At 45.7% G+C, this 17607-nt stretch overlaps 3 protein-coding genes across 3 annotated transcripts; 1 reads left to right on the top strand and 2 right to left on the bottom strand.

Moving 5' to 3' along the window:
- Positions 1–3540: 3540 nt before the first annotated feature.
- On the bottom strand, positions 3541–4258 carry LOC139707313 (histone H3). Its single transcript, XM_071618486.1, has one exon. It carries the CDS (start codon positions 4069–4071, stop codon positions 3661–3663), a length of 411 nt encoding a protein of 136 aa, XP_071474587.1. The 5' UTR covers positions 4072–4258; the 3' UTR covers positions 3541–3660.
- Positions 4259–4357: 99 nt separating this feature from the next.
- LOC139707311 (histone H2A type 2-A) lies at positions 4358–5700 on the bottom strand. Its single transcript, XM_071618484.1, has one exon. It carries the CDS (start codon positions 5631–5633, stop codon positions 5241–5243), a length of 393 nt encoding a protein of 130 aa, XP_071474585.1. The 5' UTR covers positions 5634–5700; the 3' UTR covers positions 4358–5240.
- An 18-nt stretch (positions 5701–5718) lies between these two features.
- On the top strand, positions 5719–16627 carry LOC139707312 (histone H2B type 2-E). Its single transcript, XM_071618485.1, has 2 exons — positions 5719–9313; positions 16521–16627. The coding sequence occupies exon 1, from the start codon at positions 6016–6018 to the stop codon at positions 6394–6396; it is 381 nt and encodes a 126-aa protein (XP_071474586.1). The 5' UTR covers positions 5719–6015; the 3' UTR covers positions 6397–9313; positions 16521–16627.
- The last annotated feature ends 980 nt before the right edge of the window (positions 16628–17607 follow it).

Raw genomic sequence — 17607 nt, 5'->3', positions numbered from 1 at the left:
TGGGCCTTGGACCTAGTGCAGGGACTTCGCCTGTGGGGTAAGCGGTCTGCCACACATGCCTAGCACACGGGAGTGGTTTGCCGCTCAGATGCCCTTAATGTTTGCCACATTTGCAGTACTTCATGCACTTGTCCTCACACACGTTCCACAAGCAAGATGCCAAGCATCTAAGTCCTCTGTCTTGGCCAGCCCTTGGCATTATGAAACTTTCTAATATTTGCTGCACTATTTAGTATAAATATCATTATTGTTTTAACTTGCCTTTCTCTGTTAATTTTATGACCATCTCAATGTGTATGTTAGATTTTGTGCTTTCTCTTCTATAATCCACCTGCTGTTTATATCCTTTCTCCTGTACTACTTACTGAGTAAAACCTACCCCCTTCCCGGTTTAGCATCAAGACTCTAAATAAGCTGGCCTCCAAGTCCCCACCACTGAAAATTCATTTCTTATTACTGGTCTTGGCCTGGCTTGTGGACTTCTCACCTCTCATAGTTCTCTTTTATCTTTCTGGTTTTTCTGCCTCCACTAGACTTCCCCAAAGTTTTCTTATAAGAAGGGCTCCAAAATTGATGTTTCCCTCTGAACTCTAGATAATCCAGTCCTTCTTCAGCACTTACCAGCTTGCCATCAATTAGTACATGTCCTCTCCTCATAGCGGCCAAAGATCTGGTTCCCATTTCTGTAAACTTATATGTCTTCCAGGGTGAAGAGATGCTGGAATTGCTACTGAACAAAACAATTTTAATCTGAGTGATGATTTCACTTTGTTCTTGGCAATTTTCTCTAGTGCAGTGGTTTATAGTTGCAAATTGTAACCATTAGCAGGTGAGAAAATCTATTTAAAAGATGGGAGTCAGCATTTTTTTGGCTCATTAAACAGAATAGGACTAAAAATATCAAAGTGTGGCAGGAAAAAATAAAAGCATTTCATACAACTTGTTCCAATTTTAGGTGTGTATGAATATGCAATATATAGTAATATAAAATGTATCTTGCTGTAATTTTCAGTCAGCAGAAATCAGTTACTATAAGATATACAATATCTGTAATTCTTGCACATATAGTTTTCTGAAGCAGTTAGTCAAATGAAATTTTTAAAAAGCAAATCACAAGACCCAGGTTCAAGTTCTACCTCTGCCACCTTGCCACATTGGTTTCTTCTTCTAGTCAACAGAATGAAAAAAATAAAAATTAAAAAAAGGTTTCCTCTCTCTGAGTTATTGTGAAGCCAAACAAGAGAAAGTGAGTGAAAGATGAGTTATAAGCCACCTGGGAAACCAGGTCTCCTTATATCTTATATCTCCTTATATGTGGTCTACAAGAGACTGGTCATATGTTCAAAAGTATTCACCAATTTTAAAAATCATTAATTTTTATTTTGTATCAGGAATTGAACCCAGAGATGCTTAACCACCAGCGCCACATCCCCAGCCATTTTTATTTATTGACAGGGTCTTCTTAAGTGACTTAGAGCCTCACTAAATTGCTGAAGCTGGCCTCAAACTTGTGATCCTCCTGCTTCAGCCTTCCAAGTTGCTGGTATTACAGGCGTCTACTACCATACCTGGCAACACCAATTGTTTTTATGTCATTCCTTTATTTCATGACATGATGGTAATTTAGATTTATATTAATTCATATTGATGTCACCAATATTAATATCATCAATGTTGATTATGCCATCAGTACCTATTTATTGAAACATGTGGAGCTGTTCTACGCCATTTATGTAAACTGTAATCATCCTTTTTATCCTCACTGCAATTCTGTGGGTGCAAATATTATCCTGTTTTACAATGAAGAAACTCAGGATCCAAGACTTTTCTCTTTGGAAGCTTTTTCTGAACTCAGTGGGTCTCAGGGCTCAATTCATAGCAGTGAAGTCCTCAAGCTTGTTTCTCGACCCCTTTCTCTACTTTGCAATCTGTTTAGGCAGACTTGAAAGATTCCCTTCAATGACAGGAACACAAAATATTAATCTATTCCTGACTGCATATCAACAATGCCACTGTTTTCCTTTGAGATTCAGTCAGTGAGACGTCCCAGTTTGAGAGGTGCCCAGACCAATGAGTTAAAGCAGTGCCGTCATGGTGGCAGGTAGAGGACATAGAGGACTGGCACTGACATTCCTAGTGTCTGCTCAGCCACTCCTGAGACACTGAGTACAAAGGTGTGCCCAAGCCAGCCTTGAAAGACTACTTCTTTAAATTCAAGAATACAGACCCTATCTGTAGTCCTACCCAGAACTTGCTGTGATTCTGAAGCACACACGTGTGCCAATTCATCTCAGAGAAAGCTACAGTGAGGCCTCACACTGCTCTCCCCTTCTGACATGTCAGACAAAATAGCGGTTTTACTAAATTATGTTTCTCTGATGTTTCTTCTCCCCCCTGTTGTACCTCACTGTCTCTGTGATGATTGCTTTTAACATGTCCACTGTTCTGAGGCAAAAGAAAAAATATAAGGCCTGGCTTCTTCCAGGTGCAAATAACAGGGAGGTTAAGAAGAGGTGTCATCTCTTTAAACTTTAAAAAGAAATTTCATGCTAATGTCTAGGTGGATGGATTCAAGACTAGTGGACCTTGAAACTTTTCTTATTTTAAAAACATGAATAAGCTAATTTTTAAAATCCCCTCAAAAAACAGTGTCACATAAGACCTACACAGCTATCTGCAAGAGGCCTGTGTAGAGAGGATTCTGCCAGCCCCCCATCCTCATAGTCACCCCACTATGTGGATTCCCACTTCCCAAATGTCCAGGAATCATCACTAAGACTGATGAAGCCTTTCCTAAGGCAAGGAAATAATCCAGCCTACGTGGGTACCCTGTTCTGCCGATTTCATCTCACAAAAACTTGAGTTTCGGACTACTCTTCTACACTTGGTAAATCTCTTAAAAACCTGAAATTGGGTAATCAGATATCTCTGAAGAAAACAACTAATGGAATTACCAAGTCCAGAGAATTTAGATACATGTCAGCTTTCAGAACTAAGATCGTTTAGTGGACACGGCCAGGGACTCTTTCAGTTAAGTAAGCCTCACAAGTGACTTGAGCTAGGTCATAAACATTGCTAATCCGGTATTGGCTTACAAGTAGCTTTTATCACCAGTTTCCCCAACTCCAGCGAGCATAAGTCTGGAAAGAGCTTAGGGGCGACTTCCCAGAGAGGACAGGGAGGACATTTCCGGCGGGTCGGGTGGGGCCGAGAGGTCGCAGGCGACGGCCAGGGCAGCCCAGCCCAAGCCGGCCCTGCGGACCGCGAATCCCTAGCGTCCCCTACTGACTCCACCGCGGGATAAGGTCGCTCGTGCCCCTCCTCCCGTCCTGGGCGACACTATCGCCGAAGGCTGCCAGTTGCTAAGAGGGTTCCCGGGAGAGGCGAACCGAGGGGAGCGTTAGGCTGCGACCGTCCTAGGGCGGTGCGCGCCGCACAAGAAATGAACCGGGCGTGCGGTAAGGCTGGCAGGGCTCTTCGCCCGCTGTGCGACCTTCCCCTTCCCTTCCCTCCCACCCCCTCGCCCCCTCGCCCCGGAGGACGACACCACCGCCTGGAGAGCGGAGGAAGAGCGGTGCAGCTCCTTCCGAGTGCCGCCGTGGGTGGCTCTGAAAAGAGCCTTTGGATGCGATGGAACCTCGAGCCGGGCGAGCGCCTTACTTAAGCTCGCTCCCCGCGGATGCGGCGGGCCAGCTGGATGTCCTTGGGCATGATGGTGACGCGCTTGGCGTGGATGGCGCACAGGTTGGTGTCCTCGAACAGCCCCACCAGGTAGGCCTCGCTGGCCTCCTGCAGCGCCATGACGGCCGAGCTCTGGAAGCGCAGGTCGGTCTTGAAGTCCTGCGCGATCTCGCGCACCAGCCGCTGGAAGGGCAGCTTGCGGATCAGCAGCTCGGTGGACTTCTGGTAGCGCCGGATCTCGCGCAGCGCCACGGTGCCGGGCCGGTAGCGGTGGGGCTTCTTGACGCCGCCGGTGGCCGGCGCGCTCTTGCGGGCCGCCTTGGTGGCCAGCTGCTTCCGCGGGGCCTTGCCACCGGTCGACTTGCGCGCGGTCTGCTTCGTACGGGCCATGGCGGACGGAGGCACTAGCTCTCCGGCGCGGCGACAGGGACAGTGACCTGCTGCCCGCCCGCCGCCGCAGTCTTTATAGGCACAGTCTTTTCCCGATTGGGCGGGGAGAAATTGAAAAGTCCCGCGCAGGCCGTCCGTTGGCTGTGACGTCACCCGCACCAGCCTCCGCGGTTGGCTCGGGCGGGATCCTGCCTCCCCGAGCGCCCCCCGCCCCCCGCCCCCTCCGCGGCCTCGCCTCCGCGAGCGCCCCCCGCCCCCTCCGCCCCCTCCGCGGCCTCGCCTCCCCCGTCCGCTCTGCCCGCGCTCTGCCCACCTCGTCTTCTTTCCCTCGCTCTCGCTGCGTGGACGTCGTCTTGGGTCGCTGCTCCGTCTGTCCGATGGTTCCTTCCCTCTTCGGCCCTTCGTCCCCTTGGAGCACGCTGCCCGCGTCGCCCTCCTCCTGACGCTTTGTCGAGCCTCAACTTTTACTTGACCCCCGTCCCTGAACGCCTAGTCCCGCCTCCCTCCCGCTCCCGGGTGGCTTCGTGGCGGATCGTTCGTGCTTCTCGGGTGGGAGGGTTGAGTCCTCTCCGGGGCGCCAGATTCCGCCTCTGGAGGCCTAGGCGGGTAGCTCCGTCGCTACTTAGAAGTCAACGAGGCCAGCTCAGTGAGGAGGCCAAGGCGACCCGGGCCCGCCGCGCTCGCCTGCAGCAGACAGGGCTGGCGCTGGTGACTACGTCCCCCTAGGGACTACCGGGCCTCCTTTGGGGGACGGGGGTCCCTCAAGAGCCCGAGAGAACGTGTGGGGTGGGGAGTGGTGTCACATACTGGTGGGAGCCACCGCCGCGGCGTTAGCGTTACTGACCCGGGCTGCCCGCGGCGCGCAGTGTCCGGTCCCCGCCGTGCTGGGCTCCAAGATTCACGGCCCACCCGGCAAGGGCCGGCAGAGGTTACAGGCTCAAGCCTCGGAGAGAACGGCCGGGAGCACAAGGCGAAGGGCTCTCCCCGCGCTCGCCGGCCGGCCGTCGGTCCCCTCCGGGTCCGCCGCTTACTACGCGGCGGGGGCGGTTACTGTAACAACTCCTTTCACTTGAGGGTGTGGGTGGCTCTGAAAAGAGCCTTTGATTTCACAGGCACCCCCTTCGGGGCGCGCGGGCTGGAGTGGGCGGCTACCGGACGCCTGCCCCACTTCACTTCCCCTTTGCCTTGTGGTGACTCTCCGTCTTCTTCGGGAGCAACACGGCCTGGATGTTGGGCAGGACGCCGCCCTGGGCGATGGTCACTTTGCCCAGCAGCTTGTTCAGCTCCTCGTCGTTGCGGATGGCCAGCTGGAGGTGGCGGGGGATGATGCGCGTCTTCTTGTTGTCGCGGGCCGCGTTGCCAGCCAGCTCCAGGATCTCGGCGGTCAGGTACTCGAGCACCGCCGCCATGTAGACGGGCGCGCCGGCCCCCACCCGCTCGGCGTAGTTGCCCTTGCGCAGCAGGCGGTGCACCCGGCCCACCGGGAACTGGAGGCCAGCCCGCGAAGAGCGCGACTTGGCCTTGGCGCGGGCCTTGCCTCCCTGCTTGCCACGGCCGGACATGACAGCGACAGTCTACACAACCACCTCCCGCCTGACCACCCGGAAAGTCGCGGCAAACGGCGCCGCTTCACCCTTTTATAGGCAGAACGGCGATTGTCCATGGTGTGCTCTCATTGGCCAAAGCACAGTTTTGCCCCGATGACCAATAGGAGAGCTCAGGCAGAATCCATTCATTTACATAATCTCGTCTCCCTCGCCTCCGCGCCCCCGAAAACCCGCGAATCACAGCGTGGCGCCATCGCGACCTTAATTTGCGTACCGCCGCTATAAGTACCCGGTCGCTTCCGGTGCGCCCCTGCGCTTCTCCCGCGCTGCGCTTCTCCTGTAGCGATAGCCTTCCCCGTCTCCAGCTGCCCGCGCTTCTTGCCTCTTGCTTCTCGCCATGCCCGAGCCGGCCAAGTCCGCTCCGGCCCCCAAGAAGGGCTCCAAGAAAGCCGTCACCAAGGCCCAGAAGAAGGACGGCAAGAAGCGCAAGCGCAGCCGCAAGGAGAGCTACTCCATCTACGTGTACAAGGTGCTGAAGCAGGTCCACCCCGACACCGGCATCTCGTCCAAGGCCATGGGCATCATGAACTCGTTCGTCAACGACATCTTCGAGCGCATCGCCGGCGAAGCGTCCCGCCTGGCGCACTACAACAAGCGCTCGACCATCACGTCGCGGGAGATCCAGACGGCCGTGCGCCTGCTGCTGCCCGGGGAGCTGGCCAAGCACGCCGTGTCCGAGGGCACCAAGGCGGTCACCAAGTACACCAGCTCCAAGTGAGTCCCCGCCGGGGACGCGCTGGCTCCCAAAGGCTCTTTTCAGAGCCACCCAACTTCTCAGTGAAGAAGCTGCCCTCATTTCTAGTTTGCCTTTTTGACTTACTGTGTTAAGAAAATTCATCCTGTTGAGCACAGGTACCCACCTGTCAAGCAGTTGGTTAATGTTGGAGAAATCTTAATGTGGGTTTTCTCAGCCAGCTGGGAAATATTGCGGTATATGCTCTAAAATTTCTCCTGCCTTGGCCTTGTTGTATCTGTTCCCACCTAGTGAAATGCTATTTGACAAGCTTGCCTACGCAGGATAGAAAAGTGGACAAAGACACAACCGTATGTTAAAAACATGGTGAGATTTAAAAAAAAAAAAATTTAAATGATTCTGAGGTGTGTAAGATATAGGACGTCTCTCTTTATCCTATAAAACCAAAATCATATATGGTGATAGTGTTTTCCACCACTGCCACTTTAAAAAGCTTTTTAGATTTAATGATTAATTGTATACAAGGGCAACAAAATATGCTAGATTTCACAATTGAGATTTTGGAATACTTGAAAAGGTCAAATATTGCACAACAGAGGTTGGTTGGTTTGAGAGTATTCTGTGTGCTTTGAGAACCCTTGGACTGTTTTAGGCAGGGAATGAAATAATAAACCTTAACCTTAAAAAAGAAAGAAACTTTGGGGATTATTGGCTGACCATAGTAGAAGAACTTGATGCTGTGTTTGGGGCTAGGTCTGTGATTCTTAAAAGTTTTTCTTTGAAGAGGCAGTAGTAGGAGCTGGGGCTATGGCAAACCTATTGCCTAATGCATTGGAGACCCTGAGTTCCACCCTCAGCACTGCATAGAAATAAATAAAACAGCATGCTGTCCATCTACAACTAAAAAAAAAGCATCAGTACAATAGAGTAAGGATTTGAAAGCAAGAATGATTATAAACAATGTGCTTTGGAGGGCACAACATGGGGGAATCAGAGAACTGAGTTACTCATAGAACTCAGACAACCTTAGAGATCCAGCTTAAGTAAGAGATCCAACCTTAGAGATTCTCTTACTTAGCTTGAATCTTGAAACATTTTAGGAATAATAATAATTTCCCAGAATATTAAAAAAAATGATGCTAGAACCTTTACGTTGAAAAGTCTCATAGAAGTCAAATATGGAAGATGAGGAAAAACAGCTATATAGGTTTTGTTTCATTTTTCTTTCCTCTCTCTCTCTCTCTCTCTCTCTCTCTCTCTCTCTCTCTTTCCCAATTGGAAAAGACTTATGGTGATGTAGCTCAGTGGCAGAGCATTTGTCTAGCATGCATGAGTGCATGAGTTCAATCCCCAACACTGTAAATAAAAAAAAGAAAAGAAAAAAACATGCTGTGGTTACAACTCAGTGGTAGAGGGCTCAACTTGAATTGTATGATGCCCAGGATTTGATCCCCAGCATTGAAAAACAAGAAATTCACATATGGATTATATATTAGTTAATATTATTGAATCAATACTAAATTTGTTTGGTGCAATGACGATAATGTGGATGATAAAGTAGGGTATGCATGATAATGTAGGAGAATGTCCCTTTCAAGAAAGACATGCCACACAGTATTTAGAAGAAGTGTCAACAATTTCCAGGTTATTTTCAAATGGTTCAGGGTTTGTGTGTGTGTGTGTGTGTGTGCCCATAAGATACTTGATGTTTCCATTTGGAAACCTAGCAGGAGTCTAAAAACTTATTTCAAAATAATACTTTTGGTTTTTCTTCTCCAAATCTGTTCTTTAGTCATATCAGTAAGGAGCAATTGGTAACCCCAAACCTGCAATAAATCCTTGATTCCTTGCTTTCTGTTATAACCTACAGTCAGTTAGTTTCACTGTTTCAAGACATATTTTAAATGAAATTATGTCATTTGTTAGTTTAATGAAGAACTTCGTGCTAAAGTGAAATATGCCATTCAGAAAGCCAAGAGTCAAATGTATTCTCTCATATGTAGAAGTTAGAGAGAGAGGAGAAAAAATAATGGATCTCATGAAAATAAAAGTGAAACTGGAAGGGTGTTGTCTGGGCCATCCATGGATTGCATATGGGTCACCATGCATGGAAGCATTGTGGATAGAGACATCTGGTATCTGGGAATGACCAGTGAACATTTTCTCTGGTCAATTGCCCAGGGATAATGTGAATCGCTATTGGGTTCTGTGGCCCACACAGCACCTGAGATGTATGTGACCTGCCAAAATGTCAATCAACCAGCTGACTGCAAGATATCAGGAAGCAAGATTCCGCCCTTGAAACCTTTTCCCTGCCTTTGATTTACCCTGTTAAATAAACCATTAGAGCCATTTTGTCTTTCCTAGTTCCAGAACCCACGTGGACTAGATCTATCAGGGGGTCACTTTCTGTAAATATATTTCTGAGTATTTGTGCTTTGTTATTTACTAACTATTTGAGATTATAAATTTTAGGGTGGCTTGGATTATCCTGGGCAGGAAGAAGTACCCCTTAATGAGACGCTGGCCATCATCCCTCCACCCACCACCACATAGGGTATTACGGTTTCGATATTGAAGCCAGATTTACAGATAGGTAGTTAGTGTACTTAGGTAAATCGGGTCTAATATTGAGTAAGATAAAGAAAATGGAGCCCATTATTGAGAATGGAGTCCAGGAAACCCGAACAGCACCTGGGGAAATTGAAATGTTAATGTCCCCAAGGCCCAGAACCCATCCTAAGAAACTGTTAATGAAGTAGCTCCCAACAAACAGGGAGGTGCTAATCAAAACCCCAGGCCCTTCCTGCCCAGATTACTCCTCCAGTCCACCTATCTCCCGCCATCTGGCCTTCCCACCTGCATTCTATCACTGCAGGATAGAGAGAAACAAAGGACAGGAATGTGGGAGGACTAAAAGAAGACCTTAGCTATAAAAAAGGTGCCGCAGTCTGGCTGGGCACAAATCACGAGCCACTGAAGCAGGAACAAACTTTATTTTTAAAACGCAGAAAAACACTTCACACAGCTCCCGGGGAAATCCTCCCGAACGCGCCACGAGGCTTGTCCAGGAACCCCCAGCCGGAACTATCTCTCCCGGAAATCCCTCCTCCTGCACTTCCCCAACCAATGGGAACTCTCGGGGAATCCCCGGAAATCCCCACGAGAACTCCAAAATAGTGCGAGAACTCAAAAGTTGCGGCAGAGGCGGACAGGCAGAGGCGCCTGTCAATCAATACTCAGCCGTGGCTCTCAGCATCTCCCCCTTTTTGTTTAATTAAACAACAAGCAATGTGGCTTAGGGACCGTGCCTGTTAGGCAGTCCAATTCAACATATGGTCCTTACCCGTCATCAGATGAACTGACCTCTAGGCGTCAGCCTCCTGTCTTAGGTTGGTACCACTGCAATTGGACCATACCCGTCACTGACTACCGGTCCAGCATACAGCCATACTTGTGGATAGGTCTATGCACCAGTGGGGGGGTGAGGTTCTTTGCCTCACCTCTGTTGGCCCCCAAATTTGGCCTTGGTGCCAGTGGGGGAGTGAGGTTAATGTGGCTTAAGGACCGTGCCTGGTAGGTTGTCCAATTCAACATATGGTTCTTACCCGTCATCGGAAAACTGACCTTTAGGCGTCAGCCTCCTGTCTTAGGTTGATACCACTGCAATTGGATCATACCCGTCACTGACTACCGGTCCAGTATAAGCCATTGGCCCCCAAATTTTAGACCATCACTAGCAGAAGGGAGGAGGATGCAAAATGCCATGACACTAAGCCAATTGAGGGCTCCTTTGAAAAATTGTACCACCGGTGACACCATCAACAAAAATACTCCAGCACTACCACAATTCGCTGTACCAACAGATAGTTCACAATGCATACAAGTGATACATAGTCCAGGCAAGGTCTGCAAGCAATTCAAAGCAGAGGAATCTGTCAATATGTCCATTTCCTCCCAAAGTAAATCGACTCCTTGATTGAGCATTACTTGTGGAGTTATTATTCATTGATGCATCAGTTTTTACAGTTTGTTGTGATAACTATCGAAGAAGCTGTAGTTTGGTTTTATCTTTGTCTTCACCGGCACTGGGATGAAGATAGGAGTTCTGGCAATGATGCTAAGAAAAAAATTATGTAACATTCCAACAGGCACTAAGAAAACAATTTTTTGAACAATTTACATTATCCTGAACAGAATTATTAAATATAATGAGAAGGAAAGGTGAAAGTAAACAAACAGATCTGTTAACCTCCTATTTGTTCACATATTAAAACAATTTTCAACAGCTGTTTACCCAATCTAAATTAAACCATTAAAATCACGTGAATAAAAAAATTCGGATCCATTTATTCATGAGCGCTCCTCATATATGATATATGGACATACGCACATACAGACATACAACACAAAACAGAAGTGTGCACACATAACATACAACACTTAAGACAATAGTAAAGGCCTTGAAGCTTTACCTAGGTGAAATCTCCATTGCAATGCTTAAAAACTCCACAGTCAAAAAATAAAACTGATCAGAAAAACATTAACCTAGGTCTGTATGAGCTCAAAAATAAAATAGAACTTTATGATGTGGGAAAAGGCAAATAATAAAATAAATATTGAAAAAAGCATCCTGGTTAATCACTGTCGCAGATGTAAGAATAGCCAAACTGGAGTTCTGGATATCAGCTGTTATGGATTTGAGTCAAATCATCTTCCTTTTGGCCTGTAGAAATTGTTTTAGTTAATCTCTCTGGAATCCAAATCGGCTGCTGTTCTCCCTGTGGAAAAACACAAACAGAACCCCGACTCCAGACAATCACTGGGTCAGGACCTTTCCATTGTCCTGTTAGAATATCCTTCCAAAGTACCTTAGGCTTATGTACATTTTTTGGACACATATGCCTTTCCGCAGCACTAAGCCCTGAGGAATCCAAATTTAAAAAGTTTAGAGTAAAAAGGGTTATTTTAAGTTTATCTTTGGGTGACATATACCCCTTTCCAATTCCCTCTTTTTGCTTTAGTAAGTACATTTTAATAGTTTGATGAGCTCTTTCAACTATGCCTTGTCCTTGTGGATTGTATGGAATTCCTGTTATATGAGTAATGCCAAATGATGAGCAAAATTGTTTAAAAGAGGTAGAAGTATAACCAGGACCATTATCTGTTTTTAACTGTTTTGGAACGCCCACAGTGGCAAAATTTTGTAAGCAATGAGCTATAACATCTTTAGTTTTTTCTCCGGAATGAAGGGAGCCCATCAAAAATCCGGAAGAAGTATCAACTGTAACATGCAAATATTTTAATTTTCCAAATTGTGGCAAGTGTGTGACGTCCATCTGCCAAATATGGTTAGGTATCAGTCCTCTAGGATTGACTCCAAGATTAACTTGTGGTAAAAAGGTCACAGAATTTTGACATTGTTTTATTATTTGTCTAGCTTGTTCCTTAGTTATTTTAAAACGCTTTTGTAAAGTATTAGCATTGACATGGAACCTTTTATGAAAATGTGTAGCTTCTTCTAGTGTAGAGAAAATATGTATGTCATGTGTAGTTTTATCTGCTAAATCGTTGCCCAAACTAAGGGCTCCAGGCAATCCTGTATGTGCTCTGATATGTCCTATAAAGAATGGATCTTTTCTGTCCCAGATTAGACTTTGTATAGCAGAAAACAAAGAGAAAACAGTAGAGGAAGGGGAAATCCTGCCAGCATCTTCAAGGGATACTATAGCATTAACTACATACTGACTATCAGAGAATAAATTAAATACAGAATCTTTAAACATCACAAAAGCTTGTAAAACTGCATTAAGCTCTACCTTTTGAGCTGATTGTTTGGGTACTAAAAATGTAAAAGTTTGATCAGGGGTAACTACTGCTGCTGTACCATTATTTGACCCATCAGTGAATACATTTGGAGCATTCATGATAGGGGTTTTTCTTGTCATTTTTGGAAAAACTACAGGATGCGAAGACCAAAAAGACAACAAAGGATTAGATGGTAAGTGATTATCAAATGAAACATTAGATTTACACATGATTATTGCCCAAGTATTTAACTCATTAGCTAACTCATCAATTTGATCCATAGTATATGGAGTAATAATTTTATTGGGAGAAATTCCAAACACTCCCTTTGCTGCTTTTATTCCTTTGAGTATTAATTGTCCTACAGCCTCAGGATACCTAGTAAGAATAGTGTTAGGAGAATAAGATAAATGTATCCACAATAATGGACCTTCTTGCCAAAATACTCCTGTAGGAATATTTTTTGTTGGTATTACAATAAATAATAAAGGCAAAGTTATATCAATTCTATCCAAATGCATATTTTCCATATATGTTTCAATGATTTTTAATGCCTTTCTTGCTTCAGGCGTTAACATGCGGGGTGAATTTGGATCTGATGGACCTTTTAGGATATCAAATAAAGGTCCCAACTCTCCTGTTGGTATGCCTAGATAAGGCCTTATCCAATTTATGTCTCCTAATAACTTTTGAAAGTCGTTAAGTGATTTGAGTTGATCTACTCGTATTTGAATTTTTGGTGGACGGACCATGGTTGAGGATAATAGAACTCCTAAATAATTAATTGGAAAATTTAATTGTACTTTATCTATTGCTATCTCTAGATTATAATTTTTTAATAAATTTGTAAGTGTGGCATAACATTCTAGCAATGTGTTTTTATCTTTGTGTGCTAACAATACATCATCCATATAGTGAAATATTTGTAGTTTAGGATTTTGATTTCTAAGTGGCTGGATTGCTTTGTTAACATAAATTTGACACATAGTTGGGCTGTTAGCCATCCCTTGAGGGAGTACTTTCCATTCATATCTCTGATCAGGACCTTCATGATTCAGTGCAGGGATAGTAAATGCAAAATGTGGACTATCCTCAGGATGAATTGGAATTGAAAAAAAACAATCTTTAATATCTATAGCTAAAACGTACCAGGTTTTTGGCAAAGCAGACAATTGAGGAATCCCCGATTGAGCAGGTCCCATAATAACCATCTCATTATTAATGGCTCTTAAATCTTGCAATAATCTCCATTTACCAGATTTCTTTTTAATGACAAAAATGGGAGTATTGTAAGGAGATACGGAAGGTTGTATATGTCCCTCCGCTAATTGTTGCTTGACCAGGTCATGGGCTGCTTGTATCTTTTCTTTAGTCAGGGGCCACTGAGGAACCCATACTGGTCTATCTGATTTCCAAGTAATTTTTATTGCCTCAGTGACCCCTTCTGAAAACCCAGTCCATGTCTATTTATTCCCTGATCTATTTGAATGGGTGCTGCTATGCCTTGTTCTCCTAATCTTTTTTCTTTCCTGAAACCTTGTCTAGCCCTAATAGTGGGCGCATTTGGATTGATGTTATTTGTTAATGTCAAACCTAATTGATCTAGGACATCTCGTCCCCATAAATTTATAGGAAGATGATCCAATACATATGGCTGTATAGTTCCTTCGCATCCTTCAGGATCCTTCCAATCTAATACCATTGCACTTCTATGGGGATTAGTTGCCACTCCTAGGCCTCGAAGCGTTTGAGTGGCTTGTTGTAGCGGCCAATGTTGTGGCCATTCTTGACGAGATATGATGCTAAGGTCTGCACCTGTATCCAGCAGCCCATTAAATACATGTCCTTGAATATTTAGTTTGAGCATGGGGCGAGAATCTAAATTTAAAGACAGCATAGCCCAATCTACACCTATGGAGCCTAATCCCCTGGAACCTCTTTCTATAGTACTACTGGAAAATTTATCATGTAGGCTGGGTATTATTAATAACTGTGCTATTCTATCTCCTGGTGAAATTACTGATATACCCTTTGGAGAACTAGCTATAATTTTTATTTCACCTTCATAATCGGGATCAATTACCCCGGGACTTATCATAAGTCCTTTTAGCGTAGAAGAACTGCGTCCTAACAATAAGCCTACTGTTCCTTGGGGAAGAGGTCCTTTTACTCCTGTGGGAATGATTTGAACTCCCATCTCTGGAGTTAGTACTGCTCTGGCGGAGGCGCAGATGTCCAACCCTGCGCTCCCTCTGGTTCGTCTGATGAGAGATCTGATGGATAATGTGTCCTGGGCACTACCCTGATGGTGTTGCTGGGTTCCTCCATGGTGTTTCTGGGTTCCTCCAGTGCCCCGTACATTTGTGGTCGTGGGCCCCGGAGCATTGGGCCCCCCTGTCCGTTTTTTGGCAATGGAGCTCGATGCCTTTCTCCACGATATCGTGGGTAAACACTTGGTCCTTGTCTGTTTTTTGATAACGGAATGCCCTCTATGGTGGTTTGAGAACGGCATTCATTAGCCCAATGTTTCCCTCTACGGCATCGTGGGCAAATACCCGGTATTCTATTCGTTTGATATCTAGCTTTGTTAAACCCTCCTCCTATGGGGCAACTCCTTTTAAAATGTCCTGTTTGATCACAATTATAGCATGTTTTTGGCCTGGCATCTAAAGCCTGTTGTACTGCTGCCAAGACTTGCCCTTGTTCATTAACGTCTCTACATAATTTAATATATGTGTTTAAATCTTCATGTCTCCATGGTCTAATGACCTCTCTGCAACAACGATTTGCTTGGTCATAAGCCAGTTGTTTTATAAATGGCATTGCCTGTTCTGTATCCCCAAAAATTCTGGAAGCTGCTTGAATAAGCCTATCTACAAATTCAGCGTAAGGTTCATTAGTTCCTTGTATTACCTTAGATAATTGACCTTGTAAACCTCCATGCCCCTGTAAAGTTTTCCATGCCCTAACCGCATCTACAGCAATTTGTGCGTATACACCAGGATCATATTCAATTTGTTGCCATTGACCCTCATAAGGTCCTTTTCCTAACAACATATCTAGATTTCTTTGAGGGTAACCGGCTGCTGCATTTCGCCTAGCTGTCTCCCTGCAAAATTCCTCATTGGCAACCTTCCATAACAAATATTGTCCTCCATTTAGCACAGATTTACACATACTAGCCCAATCTGCTGGCGTCATGTCCAAGTTGGTAATGGATTCGACCATGCTTACAGTGAAGGGTGCTTGAGGACCATAGGTTGTTACAGCCTCCTTTAACTGCTTCACTGTTTTGAAATCTAAAGCACGGTGAATTCGCTGCCCTCCTGCCTGCTCAAGTACAGGGCATGCTAATCTTTGAGGTCCTGTCTCAGGATCCCATCTATCAACTACGGGGTTTGAGGGCCACTCAGCTATCTCCATAGGGGGTGCTGTTGGTTGAATTACGCCCTCTGGTGATAGAACGGTGTTAGTAGCAGCCTCCTGTTGTAGCTTTTTCCCTAATAGCTGTTTCTCCTCTAAGCTTTCTTCCTTTAAATTTTCTTCCTCTGTCTGACTAGCTTGAGAGACCTTCTCTTTTGCTTGATCTAAAATGTCTTTCTCCATGGTCTGAACCTCTAACAATTTACTTAACACTCTTTCAGTTTGTTTTTTACTAATTTCTAATCTGTTATAAAGATAACGCAACCCAATAAGATAACACAAAACAAAACCGAAACAGAATGAAACAAAAACGGAACAAAAAATCGTTGTATCAATTTTCCTATTTTCTTGATATGTGCATTTGTGGTCTATTTCTATCTCTTCCTCAGGGGCGAACAACTTCAAACCTTGAGCCAACCATTTTTCCCAATCTGCCTGATAAAATTCTAGGGATAGGCAGCTTGAAACAAACACAAAACAAATCAAAACAAGAACACATTGTTTTTTAAAATGGTCACCCATTCTCTCGCCTTCCCTTAGGGGCAATCAATTTCACTTACCCCGAAGCTTCAGACGTTCCCCGTACGGGCCACCAAATGCCGCAGTCTGGCTGGGCACAAATCACGAGCCACTGAAGCAGGAACAAACTTTATTTTTAAAACGCAGAAAAACACTTCACACAGCTCCCGGGGAAATCCTCCCGAACGCGCCACGAGGCTTGTCCAGGAACCCCCAGCCGGAACTATCTCTCCCGGAAATCCCTCCTCCTGCACTTCCCCAACCAATGGGAACTCTCGGGGAATCCCCGGAAATCCCCACAAGAACTCCAAAATAGTGCGAGAACTCAAAAGTTGCGGCAGAGGCGGACAGGCAGAGGCGCCTGTCAATCAATACTCAGCCGTGGCTCTCAGCAAAAGGGAAGACCTCCCCCTTCCATGGATTCCCCCTTTTGGGTCCCCTTCTTCCTCTGAGAGGAAGTCCTTTCTGCTGTCCTTTAATAAAGTCTTCCACTCTCCACTCTCCACTTGCCTCAGTGTGCTTCTCTGGTGTTAAAACTCAGCATTTGGGGAAGCAAGGACTCATCACCAGCAAACAGTGGTAACAGATTGGAGGTTCCACCGAGATCTACACCGAGGTAAACTTCTCTCCATGCACCCCACGTATGTCTGAGGTGCATCTTTCTCTCTTTCTGGAGGATGATATGGGCACCCCATGGCTATTTAAATACAACTAGTGCTGCCACCAGCCACTCTTCAAGACTCAGGTGAGAGGTTTCTTGGCCTAGGCAGCTCTCAATCACCTGTTCGATGCAAAGCAGGCATGTTGGGATCTGCCAAAGCAGCTTCCCACTTTTCTGTCTGGGCCCGGAGAGCAGCTGGCGTGAGTAATACAGTGTCCCTAATACCGACCTGTCTTGGATGAGCCGAGGTGAAGGAAGGAGTTTGGGACAACTGCAGAATTCTGGTCTGGGCTACACTCAGACATGTTCCCAAGGTTCCTTTCTCTTTAGCCCCCTCCCGACAGCCCTAAGGGGTATCTAGAGTGATCGGTAGATGAATGGCACTGAGGGAAAGCCCCAAGTACATTTGCCTCCGTGTGGGCTACACAATACTCCCAACCCCGCATCCATTCCCTCCTGGATGCTCCCATTCCTTCACTGGTCAGAAACACTGGAAATTCAGGTTGTAGGACTGAGAGAAAGACATGGGATAATTAGTAACAAGTGCCCAGGTTCCCTCATGTGAATAGGCAACTTTCACTAGTCTATTTTAAAATTTCCCCATTACCATTCCGATACTTAAAATGTGCTGTGTTCTCTTTAAGCTGCCAGAGGAAGGCATTTTAAAATCAACCTTTCCAAGAGTCCCTCTGATAGAAAGTGCTATATGCCTTACAACCAGTAGATATTCCTCACCCTCAGGAGATTCCTTTAGTCTACGGGGCAAAAAGGCAACAAGAAGAGTGTGCGATTCTCTTTTGTTGTGGGTTTTATAGTGGCAGGAA

Source organism: Marmota flaviventris, chromosome 10 (genome assembly GCF_047511675.1).
Source record: "Marmota flaviventris isolate mMarFla1 chromosome 10, mMarFla1.hap1, whole genome shotgun sequence".
Lineage (NCBI taxonomy): Eukaryota > Metazoa > Chordata > Mammalia > Rodentia > Sciuridae > Marmota > Marmota flaviventris.
The sequence above is the reverse complement of the archived record's forward strand: the minus strand, read 5'-3'. Positions and strand labels throughout refer to the sequence as shown.